The 19,462-nt window shown below is 39.0% G+C and overlaps 1 protein-coding gene across 3 annotated transcripts in view; it reads left to right on the forward strand.

Moving 5' to 3' along the window:
• LOC135198047 (transmembrane protein 120 homolog) overlaps positions 1 to 19,462 on the forward strand; it is a 110,901-nt gene that overhangs the window by 83,546 nt on the left and 7,893 nt on the right. For all 3 annotated transcript variants that reach the window (XM_064225434.1, XM_064225435.1, XM_064225436.1), the window contains 3 exons: positions 1,734 to 1,957; positions 2,255 to 2,418; positions 2,618 to 2,720. In XM_064225434.1, the coding sequence (XP_064081504.1) occupies positions 1,734 to 1,957; positions 2,255 to 2,418; positions 2,618 to 2,720 (491 nt within the window). The remainder of the gene's footprint in view (positions 1 to 1,733; positions 1,958 to 2,254; positions 2,419 to 2,617; positions 2,721 to 19,462) is intronic.

A 19,462-nucleotide genomic window follows, 5' to 3' on the forward strand; every position in this document is an offset into this window, starting at 1 on the left:
CATATCTAAAACTTACAGTTGTTCATACACGAAACGAACCTTCGATTGTAATATTAGGATCATCTTCTAGGGCCAGCTGGAAATCCAGTAAAATTAATAAAAACTTGTGTGATCCAGGGAGTATTGGCATCTGTACTTGCACACTGGGTATTCAGGAGTTCCCACACTGCCTTGGGCATCCCATGAGCATATTAGTTACTTTCTTACCGCCTTTAATAGAGGATGTGATTACTCTTATTTCTTCAAAGCTGGTTTAGTTTGCCCATTTTTCTATCTTTTCTCTGGGTGTGCTGTGTGTGTGTGATCTGGTAGGTTTGTATAAGTTGTGAGAGATCATGGACAATTTGGCTCCCTAACGAAGCTTTCTTCATGATCTTGCAAGAAACAAATGAAAGATTTGTACTTGTTTATAGCATCAATAGAATTTCATAAGTCACCAAAAATTATGGAAGAAATTGCTCACCTCTAAGACATTATATCAAGTGCTGCTCTGTGGCTAACAGTTCTGGAGTAGACACATGATGTTAAAGGAAAGCCCACTTTGATTAATTTATCATTTGAGAAAGCTGAAGCTCCTACTTCAGTATTGTTTTTTGAGCCATCTGTATATATTATAATTGATTTCCTTTATTCGGACACCTTCTGTTGGGATGGATAGAAGATCTAGTATAGTTTTAACACGCCTGCGTATAGGGCATACTTTTTTAACTCACCGGTATCTTTTAACTAGTGGAGCAGAGAGGCAGGTTCCTCAATGCTCCAATTGTAATGTTGGCATTACAGTGAGGCATATATTTGTTGACTGTCCTCTTTATTTTAATCATAGACGTCGGTTTGGTTTCACCAACAAACCTTTGTCAGATATTTTAGGAGAGGGTGCTCCCGTAGAAGAGATTTTTAAATTTCTTAAGGAAATCCATTTGTTTTATGATATTTAATTGAGTATTTTAATATGAAGTTTATTTTAATAATTTGGATTAATTATGTATACCTTTTTTAGTAAATATATCTTGTTGATATATATGCGCTGAATGGCCTTTGGCTCCGGCGCGTGGCAAATGGCCACAAAATTTATAAATTCAATTCCTTTATTCGGATGTGTTCTAAAGCATGTTGGTGATATATCTCTGTATTAGTCATATTTTCCTTAAGAAGGTAAGACAAAGAAGTGCATATTTTTATTTGTTTCAGATCCAAGGTGGTGGGTGTTCTATTGTTGGAGGGGAAATTGGTGTTATAATATGAGAGCAGTACATTAGATATTTGGCTTTTTTGGGAAGAAGCCAGCACCATGACATTTAATCCTAGGATTACAATTCAGAAAGCAGGCAGCTGCAGGAGGTGATCCTGCTTTTAGGGAAAGAATCCTACTAATGTTATTAAATTGCAGTGATGCCGGAATTCATTGGGGATGATCGAAATGCACCACTATACAAACGTGTTCCTTCGTGATGCAATGCATCAAGAGTTTTTAATGTCGTTTTCCCATGAAAAGTAATGCTACTTAAGAGAAATGTGAAAGTGTATATACACTGATAATGCCAGTTTCTTTTTCTTTTGATTATGCGATGTGTTTTGGTATTCTTTTAATCCTATTGATTAGCAGCTGAGATCCATTGTAAATTTCCAGTATTTTTCAAATATTTATGAAGCTTTGGTAATCAGGTTTTTTACAGAAATGTCCATAATGCTTTTCTTAGGCATAATGTAAAGTATAAATATATTTTTTTCAGGCTTTGTACAGTACCTACTATTCATGTACCAGCGTGGTTGCCTTTATCGTCTGAAAGCTCTTGGAGAACGTGACAACATGGACATTACAGTGGAAGGCTTCAATTCTTGGATGTGGCGTGGACTTGGCTTCATTATTCCCTTCCTTCTTATAGGATATATTTGGGAATTGTATAATGCTTATACTCTGTACCTTTTGTCTTTTACTGATGATGCAGAATGGCATGTAAGTCCTGAAAGGTTAGATATGTGCAGGATGTAAATTAACTACAAAATAGTTGATTTTCATCATATTGAAATGTAAACATTATTATTTACATAGCCTTTAACTGTGATTATTTGTCTGTTTATATTGATTATTATCAAAGATGACAATCTGTAAATCCTAAAGGGTGAGCACTTGTGTTTCTTATTGATCGTAGATTAATGATAAATTCTTGTTTGAGTTTTGCTTTGTGATGTTAGAACAGATATGTTTGTTCTATGATGGTTATGTTTTTCAATAGTTTTTCCTTTTTTGCAGGTGTTTACTCTAGCAATTTTCTTCCTCATCCTATTCCTGGGTAATACACTAACCACCCTCTCAGTCATACCCCAGAAGATTAAAGAACGCATGAAATTCAAGTATCGCTTCACTAGGCTTGACAAATACATTTGGACGCATAAAAAGAGAAGAGTGTCCTTCAGGTAATTTATTTACTTTGTCCATCACCATATCTAGGGATATGTTTCAGCCTTTAGGAATTGTCTGTTGTATGTTTTTCCTTTGAATAACTTACTTTCATTTTTTTTTATAATTATCTAAGTCATTGAATTTGATATTCAGTGAAAAGCAGTGCACACCACAAAGTACTTTGTATCATTGTTTTTAATTTTTTTTTTATAGAAATCTTGACTCGCCTCAGCGACGGACACCAGCAGCTAGGGCTGCTTCCTTCAAACGAGAACGCCCAAATGTTAAGGAGGAAGACGAAGGAACAGGTCAACAGGTATTATCCCTTTATTTTATGTATTCCTCTAATTTATAAGATACTGCAATGAAGTCTGCTTTGTGATCATGACTGAATAAAATCCATGGGATACTATTATGAAATTTAGGTGATCATAGCAGCATCACTAAAGTAAACAGTTAAAACAGTCAATCTGAAGACATAATTTTTTGGGAAACATATCTATTTGTACTCTGTTTTTATGAGTTGGTGAGATAGTAAGCTCATTGACAACCAAGATATTGAAACTGTGTTTCATGGGCTTATTCATATCATAGAAGCCACCTTGCTTTCTGTGAATATTAAGATTGAAAACTGTCTAGTGCAAATGCAAATGATGAATTCAAGGATTAATAGTATACGTAATCTCCTAAAAATTCCAGAGGCCCATCCAAAAGATGTTCTTGCCATATCCAGTTTCACCCAGAATGGGACTGACCAGACTTCCTGATTTATAATTATAGTATAACCTAAGTGCAGCATAAAGGGGTTGGCTTTTCGTAGTGTACTAATCTAAAGTTTTTATTCCATAAATTATTTGAAACATGTATATGTCAAAAGGGAACTGAAGATGCTGATAGGGCAACCAAATTACCAGATCAAATGTAGCTCTCCTGTAAGTGATTTTTCCCTTGACTAAAACTCATAATCTGAAATAATTTCAAAACTTGAATGAATAAAGCATCCAATATTTTTTAGATCTGTAAATTTTCAACCCACTAAGAGATTGTGCCATTCTTCATTAAAAAAAAAATTAGTTGATCACGGGACCTGTTGTGGTTAGAGTAATAACTTTGATACCCAAGCTCGTGTAGGGGGGTAGTGCCATCTGCACTGCAGGCATTAATTACTTAAGATTCTTTGCAGCATGCCTTCGGCCCCTAGTTGCAACCCCTTGCGTTCCTTTTACTGTACCTCATTTCATATTCTCTTTCTTCCATCTGACTTTCCACCCTCTTCTAACAATTGATTCATAGTGCAACTGCGAAGTTTTCCTCCTGTTACAGCTTTCAAATTTTGTACTGTCAATATCCATTTCAGCGCTGAATGACCTGATAGGTGTCTGTGCTTGGCCTTTGGCCTAATTTCTATACTTAATTTAATTCAATTCAATTTGATACCCAAGCTCTGAATACAAAACGTGTTTTACGTAACTGTCCAGTTTTCAACCAGTAGGAAATTTCATTTTGGAAACATGCATAACAATACATATCCCTTATCCCTTTTGCTATGAGCCTTTTTTTGCCACTAGTGATGAGAGCAGCATCCTGCTAATCATGTAACTGACTTGTTTTCTCCCTTTCATATTTAATCTTTTAATTCTTTGTTATTTTCATTACTATCATAATATTGTACTGCACTTTTATGTTTTTATAATGTTTTATTATAGAAGTGATAAAATATGCAAATGATGTGTAGGTAATTGTTCAAATATTGAATTATTTAACTTTTATAGGGGATTCATTTCAGTGGAATACCTCTCAAAGGCTGGAGTAAAGTAATGCCATTTTCATAGTTCAGCAAGAAAATCTTTATTATAAACTTGTTCATATACGAAACAAACCTTCGGTCTTAACAATAGGATAAATACTCGGCGCCAGATGGAAACCGGTAAAGTTTAAAATAATTGTGTATTGAAGGTACTATTGGCATCTGTGCTCAGTCACAAGACATGGGACCACCCACATACCCCTCTTTAACTAGTACCCCGTTAGTTATTTTCTTACCACCTTTAAGAGAGGATGTCTCTTTCCTCACCACTATGCAGAAAATGGGTGAGACAGTGCAAGAAGTGGTACTTAAGTGTGATAAGTTACTTAGTGCAAGTGTAGTGGAGGAGGTGGCTGTTCGGCCCGTTCGTTCTCCTAGGTCTAGGTCCCTGTCAAACTCCCCAGATCCTGGGAGGAGGCATGCAGAAAACCGAAGGGAGGCGAGCGGGATCTGCTCCCGAGCAGTCGCCCCCTCAAGCAATCCTGTAGCCGTATCCCAGGATGCTGTCACTCACCATTGGAAAGGTGTTGCGAGGAAGTGTTTTTAGTCAAGCGACTCAAGCTCAGATGTCTCCTCTCATAGAGGTTGGCGTCATAAGACTTCTAGACCGCTGAAAAGGTCTCGCGATATTTTGCTTGCTGCGGTTCCCAAGAAAGTGGTGGCTGCCGAACCTTCCTGTAGTTTTTGGGAGGAGCCTGAAGCTTTTTCTCCGGCGGTTTCAATTTATCGCCCTTCTCTCATAGAATTGGAGAAGCTGAACACGCACACTCCTTCGGAGCCTTCCCCAGAGCCTCCTCAAGCAATAACTCCTGCGGCTCCAGACGTGTTTGTGGCTCATCCTTCTACTCCTCCCGCGCCTTCTACGTCGGTGGATCCTCAACCTTCGGTGTTTGACCAGATGAATGCCAAGTTAGGCAGTATTTTGGAGCTTTTTGGCAAGTCTCTTTCTTCCCCGAATGCTCTCCCGACCGCCTTGCATCTTCCGCAGACTACTGTGCAGTCCTCTTCGCAGGATCCTCTTCAGTCTCCTCTTCAGGCTCAGACTCTCCATGTGACTCCTCTTCAGACGCCGCTTCAGGCGCCAGGTCAGACTCCTTTCCTGACTCCGTCTTTGGGGCCACGTCAGGCTCTCGCTCGAGCGCCACCTCAGCCGCCAGCTCAGCCACTCGGATTCGTCTCAGTACAGGCGCAGACGTCTTCTCCTGCTCTCTCGCACCCGCCTCGGGTGCATTATGGTGTGACTTCGCCGAACAGGATTCCTCTTCAGATGGAATGTTCTCCAGTTTCTTCGAAGGAAGCTTCGGATGTGGAAGAAGAAGAAGTACTTACAGAAAAAGACAAACATTTGTCGGGGTATAAGCTTCTTTTACGATTCTTCGTCGACAACTTTGGAGATTCTTTTGCGCCATCCGTCCCAGTTTCTCCTAGTTAGCAGTGGAAAAAGGACAGTAAGCCTGACTCCTCGTCCTCGTTCATGCGTCTCGTCCTCTCGATTTCGGCTAAGAAGGCTATCAAGAAAGTGAACGCTTGGCTTTTGTAGAAGAGGGAACAGGGGAAAAATGTTTTCTGCCTTCCCCCTTCGAGACTTTCGTCAAGAAGCCGTGTCTGGTATGACACCGGAGAAGTTTTTTCCCTGGGTGTGACTGCCTCCGCTCAGGGAGACTTTTCTAGTCTCGTGGATTCTTCTCGTAGATCAGCTCTTAATACTGCTAAGATTTTCTTTTCGGCAAGTGAGCTGGATCATCTTTGCAAGAGTGTATTCCGTTTGTTTGAAGTTGTTAGCTTCCTGGATTGGGCCATTGCTTCACTGGCCAGGAAAGTCAAGTCATTTGGGCTTTCAAAGGAGCAGTTGAAGGATTTTGCCTCTGTACTGGATTGTATCGATAAAGGCATCTGTGATGGAGCTTCGGAGCTCGCTGCCATTTTCGCCTCTGGAGTGTTGAAGAAGAGACAGATTTGGTGCTCCTTGTCGAAAGGGGTATCATCGAACCAGAAGTCCGCCTTGCTCTTCTCTCCTTTGGACAAGAAGCACCTTTTTCCGCAAGAGATTGTGAGCGAGATCGCTCAATCTTTAACACAGAAAGCGACTCAGGATCTTTTATCACAGTCTGTGAAGAAGCCCAGGAAGATAGCTCCGGTTCTTTCTGCTTCTCAGAGTGCTCCCTCCACGGAAGCCCCTAAACCATTTCGAGGGAGAGCTCCCGTTCAATCTTTCTGTAGATTTCGTGGGAGAGGTAGAGCCTCGTCTAAAACCACTCCCTCTTCCATCAAGAAGTAGGCTCGTAGTCCTCCACACAGCAGTAGGAGCCAGATTACACCTTTTCTGGCAGACCTGGTTTCATCTCGGAGCGGATCCTTGGACGGTCCAGGTCCTGAAGGAAGGATACACCATTCCGTTCAGCAAGCACCCCCCTCCCACAGAATTTCCTGTGAATTTATCAGCTTACTCGGAGAACTCCAAAAAATTTGCCGCCCTCCATCAAGAAGTTCTCGCCTTACTGGTAAAGAGGGCCATAGAGTTAGTGGACGCTCCTCAGGAACCAGGATTTTACAATCGCCTTTTCCTGGTAAAGAAGGCCACGGGGGGTTGGAGACCGGTGTTGGACGTGAGTACCCTGAACATCTTTGTCCTGAAGACAAAGTTTTCTATGGAAACGACTCAGTCGGTATTAGCAGCTCTTCATCCAGGAGACTGGATGGTTTCCATAGACCTTCAGGACGCCTACTTTCATATTCCGATTCATTTGGAATTGAGAAGATTCCTGAGATTCGTGTTCCAGGGTCGGATTTATCAGTTCAGGGCCCTCTGTTTCGGCCTGTCGACAGCTCCAGAAGTGTTCACCAGAGTTCTGTCATCAGTAGCAAAGTGGCTTCATCTGGACGGGATACGAATCTCCATGTATCTGAACGATTGGCTTCTCAGGGCAAGTTCCAGACAAAAGTGTGTGGAGGACTTACAAAAGACTTTAAGGCTGACGGACAGCCTAGGTTTGTTAGTCAACAAGGACAAGTCGTGTCTCACTCCCTCTCAGGAGATAGTTTATTTAGGAGTGAGACTGAATTCAGTTCTTTTTCAGGCTTTTCTGTCTCGTCAGAGGATCGACTCTTGCCTGAACAAGATAGACGAATTTCTCGTCAGACAAACTTGCTCGGCGAACAGTGGATGAGCCTGTTAGGAACCTTGGCCTCAATAGAGCAATTTGTAAGTCTGGGCAGGCTCAACATGAGACCACTTCAATTTTACTTGAAACAGAAGTGGCAAAGGAAGAAGTTCCCAGACTCCTTCGTGTTCCCCATCTCGGAAGGGATCAAGCAGGACCTCCTTTGGTGGAAGTCAGAAGGAAGGCTTGTCTCTAAGCCAGTTGAGCCCCAACCTTACGCTCTTGTCAGATGCATCGGACAAAGGGTGGGGAGCCACTCTGGGGAAAAAGGAAGTGTCGGGACTTTGGCAGATTCATCAGAGAAGCTGGCACATAAATCTGAAAGAGTTAAAGGCGGTTCATTTTGCTCTAATGCACTTCCAAACAGAGGTAAGAGGGAAAGTAGTGCTGGTTCAAGCAGACAACACCACGGCTCTCTCTTACATAAAAAAACGGGGGAACACACTCGTTCTCTCTGTGCGAGGCAGCGAGAGACCTACTCATCTGGGCGAAAGATAACAAGTTTGTCTTGATTGCGCACAAGATTTATTCAAGGCTCGAAGAATGTAAAGGCGGACATTCTAAGCAGGAGAGGACAAGTCCTCTCCACAGAGTGGACTCTACATCCTCAAATATGCAAGAAGCTTTGGGGGATTTGGGGATGTTCTCTTTTGGATCTCTTCGCCACGAACAAGACAGCTCGTCTACCACTGTATTGCTCCCCAGTTCCAGACGAGGAGGCGTTTATGGTGGATGCCATGCTTCTGGATTGGTCAAATCTGGATCTTTACGCCTTCCCGCCTTTCAAAATGCTAAGACTAGTTCTGACAAAATTCAGAGGTCATCAGAACGTCAGGATGACTCTGATAGCTCCCTTTTGGCCAGCCAGGGAATGGTTTCCGGACCTACTACAGCTGTTGACGGACTTTCCGAGAGAGTTACCGTTAAGGAAGGATCTACTCAGACAGCCCCACTTTCTGAGGTTCCATCACAACTTGTCCGCTCTTCGACTAGTCGCCTTCAGACTGTGGAGCATCTCCTCAGAAAGAGAGGATTTTCAAAGAGAGCTTCAAGGGCTATTGCTAGACCCAGAAGAGAATCCTCTGATCGAGTGTACCAAGCTAAGTGGGTCCAATTCAGAGCTTGGTGCAAAGAAGAAGGAATTTCGTCTTCTAAGACCTCTGTAGCTCGGTTAGCTAACTTCCTTCTTTTTCTTCGTGAGAATAAGAAGCTTTCTATCCAGACGATTAGGGGTTATAGAGCCATGTTGTCTTCTGTATTCAGACATCGAGGATTAGACATTTCAAATAATCAAGACCTCTCAGACCTGATTCGTTCCTTTGATACAACCAAGACAAAGGAGTCAAGAACAGTAGCTTGGAACCTGGATGTAGTTCTCAAATGGCTGATGTCTGACAGATTTGAACCGATCTCCTCTAGTTCTTTTAGAGATCTGACTAGAAAGACTTTTTTTTTCTTTGTGCTTTAGCATCGGCTAGAAGAATCAGTGAGCTGCATGCTATTGATAAGAGAGTTGGATTTGCTAAGGGCAATGCCATTTGCTCATCAATGTCGGGTTTTTTTGCTAAAAATGAAAATCCCTCCCATCCTTGGCCTCATTCTTTCTCTATAAAGAACATTTCGGAGTTAGTGGGGCCTAATGAGCCTGAATGTCTTCTCTGCCCAGTGAGAGCACTCAGACATTATGTGCAAAGGACCAAAAGGTATAAGAGGTAAGAGTGATAACCTGTGGTGTTCAGTGAAAGATCCTTCTCGTCCTCTATCTAAAAATGCGCTCTCCTTCTTTTTAAGGAATTTGATTACTGAGGCACACGGACAATGTCAGGACTCAGATATCAAAGTGTTTAGAGTCAAAGTTCATGAAATTAGAACAGTGGCTACGTCTGTGGCGTTTAGACGTAATCTGTCTTTGAAAGACATTATTAAATCTACATAATGGAGAAACAATTCTGTCTTCGCATCTCATTATCTGACAGATTTGCAAACCACATATGAAAATTGCAGTACATTGGGGCCATTCATTGTGACTGACACGGTATTGGGTGAGGGAGAGAAGGATGTATCCCATCCTCACTAACCTTTCTCCTTGATTATGGTTTTTTATTTTTAAGGTTGTCTGAAGATACAGGAAGTTTTTTGAGTATCTTTCAGTCTTTTAATGTCTTGGTGTATTTTTTAACCGGGTGTGGTGATCACTCGTTTTTCATTGTGTTTTTTGGTGCTTTGTACTGCGCCCTGAGCAGGGGCATTATAGTCTTGTCTGTTACGGTCACGTCCTCAACGGCAAGTACTTATTATTGTGTCTGGCACACGGTTCCATATATCCTGTCAGTACAATAAAGGCCAGCAGACTACAGAGGCAGTAACCACTGAGTCAGCGGTCTTTAAAGGTAAGGAACCTATATCTTCGGATAATTCCAACAGTTGTTAACCCTTAAACGCCGAATGGACGTATTAAACGTCGAGTCAAAATCTCCCCCGATTTCCGAATGGACGTACCATAACGTCGGCTCAAAAAAGTTTTTTTAAAAATTCGCGGAAAAATACTTATAGGCCTACCAGCCGAAAACTTTTGAATCACGCGCCTTGGGGGATGCTGGGAGTTCACGGATCAAGGCGTTGTTTTGATTACAATCGTTACGCAAGCGCGAATTTCTTTCTTATCGCACTAAAAAGTATCAGTGACACATCTCAAAAATTATTTCGTCACTTTGACATAATTTTTGCACCGTTTTAAATTATCCGTTACATGAAGTATTATATATGAAAATGTGCGCAATTTCATTTAAAATACAACAATAAAATAGTCATGATTGTAACTTTTATCAATTTTGAAATATTTCCATATAAATAACGAAGTGCCAAAATTTCAACCTTCGGTCAACTTTGACTCTACCGAAATGGTTGAAAAACGCAATTGTAAGCTAAGACGCTTATATTGTAGTAATATTCAACTATTTACCTTAATTTTGCAACAAATTGGAAGTCTCTAGCACAATATTTCGATTTATGGTGAATTTATGAAAAAAATCATACATGCGATTGTGGTAATGTTTGCACCATTTTAAAATTAGCCGTTACATAAAGTTTTATATATGGAAATGTGCGCAATTTCATGCACAATACAACTAATAACAACCCATGGTTGTAGCTTTTATCAGTTTTGAAATATTTTCATATAAAAAATGATAAGTGACAAATTTTCAACCTTCGGTCAATTTTGACTCTACCGAAATGGTCGAAAAATGCAATTGTAAGCTAAAACTCTTATATTTTAGTAATATTCAATCATTTAACTTCATTTTGTAACAAATTGGAAATCTCTAGCACAATATTTCGATTTATGGTGAATTTATGAAAAAAATAAAATTTTCCTTACGTCCGCGCGGTCACTCTTCCGAAAAAATCATACGTGCGATTGTGGTAATGTTTGCACCATTTTAAATTAGCTGTTACATAAAGTTTTATATACAAAAATGTGCGCAATTTCATGTAGAATACAACGAAAAATAATTGAAGTTTGTAGCTTTTCTCATTTTCGAAATATTTGCATATAAATCACGATAAATAGAAAAAAACCACGTTCGGTCAACTTTGACTCTACCGAAATGGTCGAAAAACGCAATTGTAAGCTAAAACTCTTATATTATAGTAATATTCAATGATTTACCTTCATTTTGCAACAAATTGGAAGTCTCTAGCACAATATTTCGATTTATGGTGAATTTATGAAAAAAACTTTCCTTCCCTCCGCGCGCGGATTCTCCGCCATAAATCTCCGAATTGCGTACATCGAATTCTCGGAAAATTTGCTCCGTTTCATATTAGGCATTTCATAGAGTTTTATATATGAAAATGTGCGCAATTTCATGTAAAATAAAACGAAAAATATTTGAAGGTTGTAGCTTTTCTCATTTTCGAAATATCTGCATATAAATCACGATAAATAGAAAAAAAACCACGTTCGGTCAACTTTGACTCTACCGAAATGGTCGAAAAACGCAATTGTAAGCTAAAACTCTTACAGTATTGTAATATTCAACCATTTGTATTCATTTTGAAACAAATTGGAAGTCTCTAGAACAATATTGAGATTTACGGTGAATTTTTGAAAAAAATATTTTTTTACGTCCGCGCGTTACGAATTCGTACATAATTTTGTGATAATATTTTTCCGGTGTTGCTTTTATTGTTTTACAATGTATTATATATCAAAATGATTGCAATTTAGTGTACAATACAACGAAAAAAAAAGAAACTTGTTAGCTTTTACCGTTTTTTGCACAGCATGATTTTAATACAATTGTATGAATTTTTTTTTTTTTCGCTACCATATATCGCATTATTTACATATGATAATGATATTATTTTTCCTTTCTGATGATTGCATACTAAACTTCAGGCAATGACAAAAAAAGGAGCCAAAAATGAACTTAAGAATCTTCAAAACTAAGCGTGCTGTGATTTTTTGAAAAAATTATTTTTTCCGCTTCCGCGCTCACTCAAAACCGGCTCCGGAATTCGGGGGAGTTTTTTATTTTTACCGCTTCGGCGTTTAAGGGTTAATTTAGCTGCCATTGTCCCACCACCGTAATGTGTCAATCAGCTAGATGTAACCACCGGGTAAGTTATATAAGTGAAAATGACATTTTTATAATAATATAAAGTTTCACTTATACTTACCCGGTGGTTACGTAACAAAGTCCGCCCTCCTCTCCTCATATGGACAGGTAGGCATGAAACTTCTGACTTATTGTTGGAATGGTTCCTGATACCCGGTAGAGGCCGGGAGTAGAGGGATCACCTGTCAAACCATTAGCGCTACTGCGAATTTCAAATTCTGCCGTGACGTCAGGAGACAACAGCTAGATGTAACCATCGCGTAAGTACAAGTGAAACTTTATATTATTATAAAAATGTCATATTGTGCTAGAGACGTTCATTTGTTGCAAAATGAAGGCAAATGATTGAATATTACTAGAATATAAGAGTTTTAGCTTACAATTGCGTTTTTCGACCATTTCGGTAGTCAAACTTGACCGAAGGTTGAAATTTTTGCACATCGTTATTTATATGAAATATTTCAAAACTGATAAAAGCTACAATCATGGGTATTTTTTTGTTGTATTCTACATGAAATTGCGCACATTTTCATATATAATACTCCATGTAACGGATAATTTAAAATGGTGCAAAAATTATGTCAAAGTGACGAAATAATTTTTGAGATGTGTCACTGATACTTTTTAGTGCGATAAGAAAGAAATTCGCGCTTGCGTGCCTGCGTAATGATTGTAAACAAAACAACGCCTTGATCCGTGAACTCCCAGCATCCCCCAAGGCGCGTGATTCAAAAGTTTTCGGCTGGTAGGCCTATAAGTGTTTTTCCGCGAATTTGAAAAAAAAAACTTTTTTGAGTCGACGTATAATACGTCCAATCGGCATACGGGAGACATTTTGACTCGACGTTTAATACATCCAATCGGCGTAAGAGGGTTAATGAAACCACAAGTCGGAAGGAGGAGGTGAACTTCTTTCTTTCGTCACTTAAGGTAGAAAAGCCTAAGTATGGTACTTGTAACCTTGGATGCTATAGCCAAGCTAATTGAGTCATACCTTTTAGCCTAACAAGTGGTTAAATTCGTAGCCTATTCCAGCCAGTCCGAGTCTACTGCTACTATCTTAGTTAATCTGAGTAGTAGTTCTTAGCTTAGACTGTCCAAACTAACTGGTTTGGGCATACAAGTGCCGGCTTAGCCTAGCTAATGGTTGCAGTTTGGTTTTCGAACCTGCATTTACTATCTTAGATTAGTCTGAGTGGTACAGTTCTTAGTTAGCTTAGCGTAACTCATAGATTTGATGGTTCCGACATGCATGTCGTACATGTCAACTTAGCCTAACAGTGGGTTGGTGACTTAGCATGGTCTGGCTACTTGACATGCCTTTACTACCTTAGCTTGGCCGAAGTATTAAGGTTATAAGTATATAGCCAAGCATAGACTAGTGCCTAGGCTACCCATTTGAAACACTTTTACCACCTCAGCTTAGAAGATTGTGGTTGTAGCCTAGCCCAAACTTTCTTGAACGACTTTACCCTAACCTAAGTCATTTAGTTTCTAGATTAAGCTAGTCTGTACTAGCCTAGACTAGTTAAGCGTACATCTCTGATGGACTTAACCTAGCCTAGGTGATGGAGGAGTTAGCCTAGCCTAATTGGTCTAACCAAGCTAGTGTGAACCTGGTCTTGCCAACTTAAAATAAGTTAATAAATTCTTAATTGACTATACTTATTTAGCCTAGTCCAAGTGGTTGTTGGCTAGATTAACATAGCATCTGCCAATGGGTCTCTTCCATCCTCGCCTAGTTTCTATATTGAAGTCATGAACCTAACATAAAGGGTTCGAGCTTCAGTTGGCTGAAGCAAGTCATTAGAACCTCATCATATCTAGAAGGGGAAGGTGGGGAATTTCCCATTCTTCAAGAGTGAGGTGGGGTGAAGTGACGTTGGGTACAATTCTGGGCTGGGTTACTCAAGAATAGCACCATGGTGGTTTCTGGCAATATAGCATTTCCCTTTGGAAGGTAGCATATTGAACATATGCCTGTATATTGTAACAGATCACCACATAGGGTGTTTCGTGGTTGGAAAGTAACATTACTTGTGAAAAATGAGGCATGTCCTGTTAACCCTTTAACGCCGATTGGACGTATTAAACGTCGATATAAATTGCCTGTTGGGTGCCGATTGGGCGTATGGTACGTCTATATAAAAAATTTTAAACATTCGCGGGAATAATAGTTATAGGCCTACTAGGCAAAAACTTTTGAATTACGCGCCTTGGGGGATGCTGAGAGCTCACGGATCAAGTTGTTGTTTTGTTTACAATCGTTACCCAGGCACGCAAGCGCAAATTTACTTCTTCTCGCACTAAAAGGTATCACCGACACATCTCAGAAATTATCTCATCACTTTGACATAATTTTTGCACCATTTTATATTAGCCGTTAACATGGAGTATTATGTATGAAAATGTGCTCAATTTCATGTAGAATACAACAATAAACAACTCATGGTTGTAGCTTTTATCAGTTTTGAAATATTTTCAAATAAATAACGATAGTGCCAAAATTTCAACCTTCGGTCATCTTTGACTACCGAAATGGTTGAAAAACGTAATTGTAAGCTAAAACTTATATTCTAGTAATATTCAATCATTTACCTTCATTTTGCAACAAATTGGAAGTCTTTAACACAATATTTTGATTTGTGGTGAATTTCTTTAAAAAAAAAACTTTTTCCTTACGTCCGCGCGGAACTCTTCCGAAAAAATCATAAATTTTTTCGTCCGATTGTCGTAATGTTTGCACCATTTTAAATTAGCCGTTACATAAAGTTTTATATATGGAAATGTGCACAATTTTATGTAGAATACAACTAAAAACAACTCATGGTTGTAGCTTTTATCAGTTTTGAAATATTTTCATATAAATAACGATAAGTGCCAAAATATCAACCTTCGGTCAACTTTGACTCGACCGAAATGGTCAAAAAACACAATTGTAAGCGAAAACTCTTACATTCTAGTAATATTCAATCATTTACCATTATTTTGCAACAAATTGGAAGTCTCTAGCACAATATTTCAATTTATGGTGAATTTATGAAAACAAAAACATTTTCTTTACGTCCGTGCGGTAACTCTTCCCAAAAAAAAACATAAATTTTTTTCTGATTGTCGTAATGTTTGCACCATTTTAAATTAGCTGTTACATAAAATTTTATATATGAAAATTGGTTGTAGCTTTTATCAGTTTTGAAATATTTTCACATAAATAACGATAATTGCCAAAATTTCAACCTTCGGTCAACTTTGACTTGACAGAAATGGTCGAAAAACGCAATTTTAAGCGAAAACTTTTACATTCTAGTGATATTCAATCATTTACCTTTATTTTGCAACAAATTGGAAGTCTCTAGCACAATATTTCGATTTATGGTGAATTATGGAATAAACTTTTTCCTTACGTCCGCGCGGCAACTCTTCCGAAAAAATCATACATTTTTTGTCCGATTGTCGTAATGTTTGCACCATTTTAAATTAGTCGTTACATAAAGTTTTATATATGAAAATATGCGCAATTTCATGTAGAATAGATCAATAAACAACCTATAGTTGTAGCTTTTATCAGTTTTGAAATATTTTCATATAAATAACGATAAATAGAAAAAATGAGTCTTTCCGTCAACTTTAACTCGACCGAAATGGTCAAAAACTGCAATTGTAAGCTACAACATTTACAGTCTAGTAATATTCAATCAATTACCTTCATTATGCAACAAACGGGAAGTCTAGCACAATATTTTGATTTATGGTGAATTTTTGAAAACTGCTTTTTTTTTACGTCCGTGCGTTACGAATTCATGCATCATTTTGTGATAATATTTTTTCTGTGTTGCCTTGATCGTTTTATTATGTGTTATATACCAAAATGATCGCAATTTAGTGTACAATACAACAACAAAAAATTAACTCATTAGCTTTAACTGTTTTGCTCACAGCGCGATTTGTATACAATTATATATAAAAAAAATTTGCGCTGTCATATATCCCAATATTTATATATGATAATGATATTTTTTACATTTCTGATGGTTGCATACTAAACTTCAGGCAATGACAAAAAAAGGAGCCAAAAATGAATGCTTAATCTTGAAAACTAAGTGTGTTGTGATTTTTTTAAAAAAGCATTTTTTCCGCTTCACCGCTCACTCGCAAACGCCGCCGGCATACGGGAGACGATTTTTTAAATACCGCTTCAGCGTTTAAGGGTTAACAGATTGATTCCTTGGACAGGAGGATAATTAGGACGTGTCTGAATAGAATATATATCATAGGACAATTCCCCTGGGGTTTTCCTATGATATTGTCTGTATAATTGGAAAAGTTAAGTGTATCTTAGATTTTACAGGGACACTGAACTGATTAATAGCTCTCCTAGGGCTGGCCTGAAGGATTGGATATTTTTTATGTGACTAGGAACTAACTGGTCACCTAGCAACGGGATCTGCAGCTTACTGTGGTATCCGAACCGCACTATATCGAGAAATTAATTTCTATCACCAGAAATAAGTTCCTCTGATTCTGCGTTGGCCGAGCCGGGAGTTGGACCTCGAACCACTGGTTTGGCAGATGAGTGCATAAACCACTCATCCAGGGAGGAACTCGTATAATTGAAAAACCATGTAAGAGCTGTCTCAGGGGTTTCGCCCTTTGAGGAGCCTGAGGATACCATTTGGGATACTGGGAACAACCTGGATGTTACACAAACTCTATGTTCTACCTGTTCCTCCATGTCCCAAACGGAAGAAGGGGTTACAGTAATTAAGGAGAACCCAAGATGAGTGACTGATAAAGTTTATCTTAGCACAATCATCACTAACTGGTTCATGTGGGGAAGGGCTACCATCGATAGGTAGAATTAATATCTCAAGGTCTGGAGTTTGCCCAGTATCCCTTTTCGAACTAATAGTATTAAGATTTTGGGTGTAGAGTGTCATCTCGAATGTAACACGACTCCAAAGGTCTTCGGCTCACATATTCAGAATGACTCTTTGGCTGTGACTGCCTGTACAGAGGTTTCTGTCCATTAAAGGCATTCTGTCAGTAGACTGATCTTGTGGAGAGGGTGTCAGAACAGAGGAAAGTATCTGTAATTACATGTAAGGTGATACACATTAGACTGGTGATTGGGCATGTGAATATCACTTCACACTGAGTAATCTTCAGATGAATCAGGAGCAGTGAACTGGCTAGGGCACATAAGAACTCTGATCTGATAAGGGAAAACATACTCTGTATCAGAGTAGACTCAATGGATTACCACCAGGCACATACATCAGTCACGTTACAGGAAACTGACTGTGGATGGTGGTCCTCCTCTGACCTTGGTAGAGTGGGAGTACTCAATAGCCAGGTTTTTGGACGAAGACTCAAAAGTAGTTAGGAACAACAGTTCCAATTAGCCCCAGAATAGAGATAATGAGTCATGCAGCACAGGGCATGATGACAGATACATTTCTTAGTCATGCTCATTACGGTGTGAGTTTGAGAAAGAGACCTTCAGGAGGGCTGGCTTTGACTTGTCAAAGTACTCTGTGGTTATAGAAAGAACTATGTCACCTAGAACATAAAGGTGGTAGACGTAAAGGAACAAGCCAAACAGAGCCTATTCCTTGTTGTCAAGTTGTACCAATGGGGTCATACAGAAGAGAAGGTCATCAGAGGAATACGTGCCTTCTGGCAATTAAGAACATCTGTTAAAATGATCGTGACGGTTGGTCTGTGACTGTATCAAAGCTCAAATTGAGCAATTTTAAGAAGGTGTCTGTCTGTTCATTGGAATTTGAGAGTTGGTTCATTGTTATGGCAAACCACTTTCAATTTCCTGTGTATAAATATGGTTGCCCAGAGGTCCATGGACACAATTTCCTTAGGTCCTTTGGTGGCTGCCCAACAAATTGTGTAACTCATCCAGCACCCCTGGCGGGTCAGTTGGTATCTTGTCTAAGATGATGGTATGAATGTGAAATGGAGGAGATAATTGGCCTCTTTCCTTTTCAAATTTCTGTCTCCTTCCTTACTTCGGGCAGTAAGAATAGAGTACCATCATAAGCTGGAACGGACAAGATACAGGTGAGAAGTAGCCATACTGTTGGGGTTAGTATCAGTAAGATACCTATCAGTAGCAGGACATTCCTGTCTTTAGCATGGGGGAGAGGAATGATAACAAACCTACATGAGTGGATGAATTGGTTTGTTAGGAGAACAGATCTTATCTTCCTCGGATGCAATGAACTATGACATTGTGTAGAACCCAGAAGTCTGACTCTATGATATTCATATATGTCTTAGATACTGAAATACTGGTCAGTTGTTTTGTAGAATGCTGTTATTCAGAAAACTGATCAAAGGTGGCAAACTCCCAGTTGGTTAATAGTACTTACTTCCCACCAAAAGTAAGTTTATCGTAATGCTAAGAACGAAGGTTTGTTTCATATATGAACAAATGACAAATTTTTAACCAATTTGTATTTTTCATAACTTACAAACCTGAGGTCTTAACATACAAAGGCCCACCTCTAACCACCCCTCTATCAACTAACCTGGGTTGGAAGAATAACTAACGGGGTCACAAGTTAAAGAGGGGTATGTGGGTGGCCCCACATGTCTCGTGACCGAGCACAGATGCCAATAGTCCTTTGCGTACACAATTATTTTAGATTTTACCGGTTTCCAGCTGGCACTGAGTATTTATCCTAATGTTAAGACCTCAGGTTTGTAAGTTATGAAAAATACAAATTGGTTAAAAATTTGTCATTTTAAACACTTGCTTTTGGTGAAAAACTTTATCTGGGAGAACCTCACTAAAAAGAATACAAAGCAGACTTGGCATTCAGTAGAAAATGAGATTTTATTAGCTCCTAGAAAAGTTTCACAGCACCATATTTTTACAAACGATGTTCAGTGGTCTAAAATGATTTCTCTTCTGTTATTTCCTCCGATTCATGATTATCTCTCTTAAAACATGAAGTCATAAAATTATCAAAGGTTTGTCCATGAATACTTTATATTAAAATGCCCCCATATTCAGTGTAGTCACTATCAGAACAGTCTGGTAATTCAGGTCTACTACTATCATTGTCATTTCCTAACAAAAGCCTCTTTACTACTCCATCATTGAGAGAAACCTCCTTCCTCTAGCATTTTGAAAGTTATTGAAGATGTAGTCCTTGTCCTGAGATTATCCGGTAAGTTTGAAATTATATATTGCCATTTGTCACTAGAATATAGACAAAAGCTCCTTAAAATGATGATGGAAATGTTATCTATTACAAGCTGCCTAACTGGAACCAAAATAAGTATGACTGAGGAGATTAGTCCCATGTCATGGGCAAGACCTGTTGATGACCGAGAGCAGTCCTGTGCAGTGAAAGAGTTAAAGAAATTTTTTCAGATTTTAAGAGGTGCAATATATTAAGCTCTAATGTACTTCTTAACCACAGGCCAATTGCTATTCTCCCTGTGCTCT

Source organism: Macrobrachium nipponense, chromosome 21 (genome assembly GCF_015104395.2).
Source record: "Macrobrachium nipponense isolate FS-2020 chromosome 21, ASM1510439v2, whole genome shotgun sequence".
Taxonomy (NCBI): domain Eukaryota; kingdom Metazoa; phylum Arthropoda; class Malacostraca; order Decapoda; family Palaemonidae; genus Macrobrachium; species Macrobrachium nipponense.